The sequence below is a fragment of the Oryzias melastigma genome, linkage group LG24 (genome assembly GCF_002922805.2).
Source record: "Oryzias melastigma strain HK-1 linkage group LG24, ASM292280v2, whole genome shotgun sequence".
In the NCBI taxonomy this organism is placed as follows: domain Eukaryota; kingdom Metazoa; phylum Chordata; class Actinopteri; order Beloniformes; family Adrianichthyidae; genus Oryzias; species Oryzias melastigma.
In genome coordinates this window covers 6,641,604-6,648,464 of record NC_050535.1, presented here as the reverse complement: position 1 = coordinate 6,648,464, position 6,861 = coordinate 6,641,604, and the positions used below count along the sequence as shown (strand labels likewise).

Here is a 6,861-nt window from a genome sequence, read left to right as displayed (position 1 = left end):
GCAAGGACATAAATATCCGTGAAAATCAGTTTTTTAAACATTAGGATCAAACTCTGACACGTGCACCTCCAGATCTCCCACCTCAACCTAACACTCCGAAAAACACCTCCAGAGGATCTGCAAAGGTTCCCACGAGGCGGACGACAGTTCAAGAGTTCAAGTAAAAATGAACAAAGTCTGAGTTTACAGAATTATCTTCTTGTTCAATAAATAGATGAATGATAAAGTACTCTGATATAGTTTTTTCCACTGTAAATAGTGAACCATTGGATCAATTAACAAATTTCTGTAATTTATTACATTTAAAATGATTAGTTTTCATCAAATTTAAACTTTTAGTTGATCGTTTACTTACTTTAATATTAATTTGATAAAAACTAATGTACTAATATGCCATTTTACTATAGTGTTCATAATAAAAACTAGAATCGATTAAAAAAAATTAAATAATTAATCGCAAAACTGGGGAGAAATTAATCGCGATTAATTGCGATTAATTACTCAACGTGACAACATGCCAGACCATGGATCAAATTTTTGTGAAAAAGCGAACTAAACAAAATAAAATAACAAGATTAAAGTACTGAAAACTGATTAAATATTTAATTATTTTGTAAATAACCACGGTATAAGTGGGAAAAGTGTTTTAATGCACGCTGTGGAAAAAAAGTGCGTTAATAAAAATTAACTCGTTAATCATAATTTGTTAATCGTGTGTTTGTCACCTTCCTGCAGGTCTTAACTTTTTGTTCCTTTATTTTAACTTTTTTCAGAATCATTGTTTACTACTACTAAAATTTGCTGATTAAAAGATAAAATAATTCTTCACAAATGAGAGAAATATGAACAAAATGACCAAAATCTGAAAAAAACTGTATATAAAAAATGTATATTTTTTGCTTTAGGTGAGAAAATTCATTAGAAATTTGGTCTTTTTTGCACAAATTTGACCCCTGCCCTTCTCCTTTGAGGATTTGGATCTCTAGAAGAACAAAAGGAGATGGAGAATTTCAGCTAAAACTTTTCAGAAAGTTGGAGGAGGAAGGTTTGGACTTTAAAAAAAAACTATTTTATGTTAAATAAAAGCTAATTTGGACACTTTTTATAGTTTTTTTTTACGTTTTCGATTTTTTCCCCATTGTTTTAACTTATATATTATTTTATTTTCAGAATATTGTTTAAAGGAAGACAACTTTAGACATTTGGACACATTTTACGCATTTTATTGCGTCAATCAACCAAGCACAAACAGGTGGTGAACTGAATAACTTATAGGCAGTGCAGCTTGTAGAATGGACTGCTCTGTACATTTATTTACATAAATAACTTATAAATATAAATATGGCCACTTTGGGCCCAAAAGCTTCAACTTCAGTTCTCCTCTTCCTCTTCCTCCTCCTCGTCTTCCTCGTCGCTGCTGGACTCCTCAAACGGGCAGATGGTGGCTTGAACTGGATAGTTGCGCAGGAGAATTTCCGCATCCCGGTACAGATAATCGAAGCATCGCGATTTTGGCCAAAACAACCTCCACATAAAAAAGTGAAAATGGTTAAAATGACTGGAAGTGATTAAAGGGAGATGTTTGGTTTGGCTGTTGGAGCGCACGTACTTAACTGGATGGCTGACTTGAGGAGTTTTCTGTTTGGCATCAGTTGGCCCCTCATGGCGCGCGCGGTTCTTAAAAGACAAACAAAAACTGACTGAACTTCCTGCCTATTAAAGAGTTTAAACGTCACATTTTGGTTCAAACTCACCGTCACTACCGCATCTCCCTTCTTCCACGGTCTCCACAGACGGCTGGAGGAGTGATCCCCGGCTGGACCGGGCTGTAATCCACCGCTGTCCGCGTCCTTCTGCATGGCTCCTTGCGCTGATTAGCTCTTCGTAAAGTTTGTGAGACCGACTGAAGCTGGAAGCCCCTTTTTATCAGAGCCCGGCAGCCCGTGCCAAATTGCGCTTTTACGCGTCCGCAAGTGTTTCCATGCGCCACGGTGTTAAGGTGAGAATTCACACTTGAGCAAACCACGACCATATGGTCCCAATTTCGAATGTGGCTCTGTGTGAATTAAAAAAAAATGTAATCTAAAAATAAAAAACACATGTCCATAAGTTTATATTTGAAAAATACGCACACAAATTCCTACATTTTAACCCATCTCCAAAATACATTTTGGGTGTCTAAAGTGGTCATTAAAGCATTTAGAATCCACTTTTTGAATGTTTTAAATGAATAAATAAATAAAAACATGACTTTTTGAGACATTTATGATGGGTTAAGGATACACTTTAGTTCTTTTCGACTAAACTTTTGCCGCTCCGAACTTCTAAATCCCATTAACCTTTCTTTATCTGTGACTGACAGTGATGCCATTTGGGCTTGAGGTGTGAAGAAACACGTGCCCTGCTGCCATTGCTGCAAGATGGAGTGTGAAGGCTTGTGCTCACTGTGGGGGTTTAAATCAGCCTTCTGCAACACAGAATAGATAGATAGAAAGATAGTGGTGCATCTTCTAGGATGCATTCCACACATTCCATTTTATGAATACAAGTAATCTATTCGCTGAATCTGCAGTCTGGATAAGTGCTTTTCCAACCTTCTTCCACCAGGGAGCAGCGTGGCTCTTAAAGCAGCATCAAGCTCCAAATCCTATTCTCATTTGTTTACATTTAAAAGTCTGAACTATGACGGCACAGGAAAGACTATTTATTGTTTTGTTTTTTTCAATTTTTCTTCATTTCTTTATTATTTTTATTTTTCTTCCTTACATTTTTTTGGACGTCTATAGCTCTTGAGCTCATTTATGCTAGCTTTTTCAACTGTTTTGGCCGTTACTAACAATTTTTTAGGCTATTTTAGAGTTTAGCTAATAGTTCAGCTACATGTTAGCTGTTTTGGCTAATTTAGGCTTCCTTTTTTTTAGTTTTTTAAAACTAATTTGGAGATTAGCGAATATTTTAGCTTTATGTTAGCTATTTTGGCTAAATTACACATTTAACCATTTTTTTAAGGCTAACTTGGCATTTAGCTAATATTTCAGGTACATGCTAGCTGTTTGGGGTTAGGATTTTTTTCAATTTTTGGACCAATTTGGAGCTCAGCAAATATTTTAGCTTTATATTAGCTATTTTGGCTAAATTACACATTTAACCAGCTTTTTAGCTAGTTTGTAATTTAGCTAATAGGTCAGCTACTTGCTAACTACTCTGGCTAATTTAGGCTTTAACAATTTTTTAGGATAATATAAAGCTTAGCTAATATTGTAGCTATTTTCTAGCTGTTTTGGCTAATTTTTTATTTTATTTTTTTGCTTTTGAGACTAATTAGGAGCTTAACAAATATTTTAGCTTTATGTTAGCTATTTTGGATAAATTACACATTTAACCAGCTTTCTAGGCTTGATTGTTATTTAGCTAATAGGTCAGCTACATGCTAGCTACTCTAGCTAATTTACAGTAGGCTTTTATCAGTTTTTTAGGATAATTTGAAGCTTAGCTAACATTGTAGCTACATGCTAGCTGTTTTGGCAAATTGATGTTTTTTTTAAGTCTCTGAGACTAATTTGGAGCTTAGTGAATATTTTAGCTTTATGCTACCTGTTTTGGCTAGATTATGCATTTAACCAGCTTTTTAGGCTAATTTGGCATTTAGCTAACAGTTCAGCTACATGCTAGCTATTCTGGCTAATTTAGTTTTTTTCAGTTTTTAGGCAAATTTGGAGTTTAGCTAATATTTTAGCTACATGCTAGCTGTTTTGGCCTAAGATTTTTTCAGTTTTTGAGACCAATTTGGCGCTCAGCAAATATTTTAGCTTTATGCTAGCTTTTTGGCTAAGTTACACATTTTACTATTTTTTAGGCTAATTTAACATTTGGCTAATATTTCTGCTACATGCTAACTGTTTTAGCTAATTATGACTTTCTCTTAAATTTTTAGGCTATTTTGGAGTTTAGCTAATACTTCAGCTACATCCTCACTGTTGGCTAATTTAGTACTTTTTTTGTTTTTTTTTAGGCTAATTTAGCATTTTACTAATATTTTAGTTGGCTATCAACTTTAGCGTTTTCCGCTATTAGTGTCAGCATTTTTAGTTATCAATTTCAGCATCTTCAGCTGTTAGCACTAGCATCTTCAGTAGCCACATTCAGTTTACAGCATTATCACAGGTAATTCTATATGTCTAGTTTTAAAATATTTTATTTTTTTATATGAATATTACAGAAACAAAATATTTAAAATATGGCTATATGTGGCTTTCTGGGAAAACCGTAAATGTTTATGTTTAGGCTGTGATTTCTGCTCTTTCTCTGTTAGCCTACAAACCGACCCCGGCCCCACATTATACAAGACAACAATTATGTTGCCCTCACAATAAAAAGTTTGGGGACTCCTGCTCCAAACTGACACATCCATTGTTATTGTAGGCCAAACCCCAGTTCAGAAAACCAGGGATCAGAGTCTGCAGCTAATAAGGTGCACACAGACCCTCTGATCCACGTCTCCTCCAGTCTCTTCTTCAGCTTCAAAACTAATTGGGCAGCCTGTGCCGCTTCACTGGTCAGCTCTCTCTCTGGAGGCAGACACTGTTTAGCTTGTTCTTTTTTCTCCTTTGGTTTTGTTTTTCTTTTTAGTAATGAGAGATTTGATCACAAACTTTCTGGAAATCATTATGGAAGCTTTTGAGAAACACTTTACAAATCCAAAGAAATCTCCTCATCTTTGCTACTTTTTAGAAACATTCATATTCCGATTTTTTTCTTTACTTGTCTCCCAGAAGATCCCCTGCCTGTGTTTTGTGAATTTAGTCATTTTTACAAAAACACATCCTGCCCATTCTGACAGCACCGTTCTAAAGGTGTCAAGAGAGTGAGTAAGAGAAGGACACAAAAGATGTCGGAATAGTAAATTTCAGGTTGCTGTTGGGTTTTCAATGGTGCACAATTCCATTCAAAGAAGAGAAAAAAAACCCAACCCACAACCCACGCACAAATGACAAATCGGACAAAATACAAAACATGAACCACATTCAGGAGAGAGACGTTTTCCTTCATTGGTCATTCGGTTTAAATAGATGATTAGAAAGGAGAGAATTGAGACTAAAGGAAGGATGGTAGCTGATGACACATTTTAAAGGGTTTGACTGTGTTGAGATAAAACATTCATCTGTAATTTTTTCAGCATCTAACTAAAAATCTGAGGTTATTTAACTCATATTATCTCTTATTTTCAAGGTTAATATTGTGTTCTCTTAATTCAAACCCTGAGTTTATTATGAGACTCTCCTCATCTTTGTAAATGTTTTTAATTATCAACTTCTATCATTTTCATTTTATTTGAGTTTATCAGCATGACTGAAAACTGATTTATTTAAAATCAGACAAGTAAATAACATACTCACATATTAGCCTATTTGCACTGAAGTTTACCTTAAACACATAGGCTTGTAGGGAAAAATTGATTTATCGCAATATTTCATTTGGCGATATATATCGCGATATTTTGTTTGCCAATACTTGTATCGATTTAAAATGCTGACAAGATGATATTTCATTAATTATTTATGAATGTCTTTCAGGGTTTTACTTTTGTTTTCCACTTAAACCCCCGACTGCTATTTGTCAGTAGTGCTTGATCCAAAATATCGATGGTATCGATCTCAATATGGTATCGGTATTAGATCGATACCAGTCCTTAAATGTCGATAAGTCTTGTTTTCACCTGTTTTCATTGTTTTATTCAAAGGCTAAAAAGTTACAAATTGTATATATTTCTACCAGAAGTTTTGTTTTTAATCGTTGGATTTATTTTTGCATCATAATTGTTTGTTTGTTTTTGTTTGTTGTCTGTTTTGCATTCACTCCTTCATTTTTCATTTAACTTCAAGATCTTTTTATTTTAATAAACTGTTTTCTGTTTAATTAAAAATATTGTCCTAATTCTGTTTTTATGTTTATCAAGTGATTTAAAAGAGGGAAACTTGCAAAATATATATATATATATATATATATATATAAATGTTAAAATCCTGTATTATTCATTTATTAGTTGTAATTCATGTATTTAGTACATTTCATGGATACTTTTCTTTACGCCACTTTTGCCTTCTGTGGTACCATAAAAAAGGGATTTATCCTTGTGATATGAATAAAGTTCAATTACCGCGACCAAAACAACAAGATCTTGTGAGAACCAGATTGTGTTAAAGGTCTTAATGTTGTGATCATTAAATGAAACAAATTTGACCATTTTAATACAATGAAAGACAAGTTACATAATATTCAGATAAAGCTTTTCTTCCAAGTCATACACTTAAAAAAGGCGAAACTTGGTTCTGGTACAGTCGAAGGAGATAATATGTATATATATATATATATATATATATATATATGTGTGTGTATACATGCATATATATATATATATATATATATATATATATATATATATATATATATATAAATGTTAATATCCTGTATTATTCATTATTAGTTGTAATTATTTATGTATTTAGTACATTTCATGGATACTTTTCTTTATGCCACTTTTGCCCTCTGTGGTGCCATAAAAAAGGGATTTGTCCTTGTGATATGAATAAAGTTCAATTACCGCAACCAAAACAACAACAAGATCTTGCGAGAACCAGATTATGTTAAAGGTCTTAATGTTGTGATCATTAAATGAAACAAATTTGACAATTTTAATACAATTAAAGACAAGTTACATAATATTCAGATAAAGTTTTTCTTCCAAGTCATACTCTTAAAAAAGGCGAAACTTGGTTCTGGTACAGTCGTAGGTGATAATATGTGTATATATATATATATATATATATATATATATATATATATATATATATATATATATAT

At 33.0% G+C, this 6,861-nt stretch overlaps 1 protein-coding gene across 1 annotated transcript; it reads right to left on the bottom strand.

The window, feature by feature from the left end:
* Window positions 1–1,207: 1,207 nt before the first annotated feature.
* LOC112158131 (protein ripply2) lies at window positions 1,208–2,412 on the bottom strand. The gene is made up of 3 exons (XM_024291347.2): window positions 1,755–2,412; window positions 1,610–1,677; window positions 1,208–1,525 (listed from the first exon to the last, which is right to left on the bottom strand). The coding sequence occupies exons 1-3, from the start codon at window positions 1,857–1,859 to the stop codon at window positions 1,372–1,374; spliced, it is 327 nt and encodes a 108-aa protein (XP_024147115.1). The 5' UTR covers window positions 1,860–2,412; the 3' UTR covers window positions 1,208–1,371.
* Between the last annotated feature and the right edge of the window lie 4,449 nt (window positions 2,413–6,861).

Bases quoted from the DNA above. Each gene is read 5' to 3' on its own strand.
- LOC112158131 (XM_024291347.2), bottom strand. From the start codon at position 1,859: ATGCAGAAGGACGCGGACAGCGGTGGATTACAGCCCGGTCCAGCCGGG. The intron at 1,678-1,754 runs GTGAGTTTGAAC...TTGTCTTTTAAG, and splicing joins AGGGAGATGCGGTAGTGACG to AACCGCGCGCGCCATGAGGG. The intron at 1,526-1,609 runs GTACGTGCGCTC...TTTTATGTGGAG, and splicing joins CAAGTCAGCCATCCAGTTAA to GTTGTTTTGGCCAAAATCGC.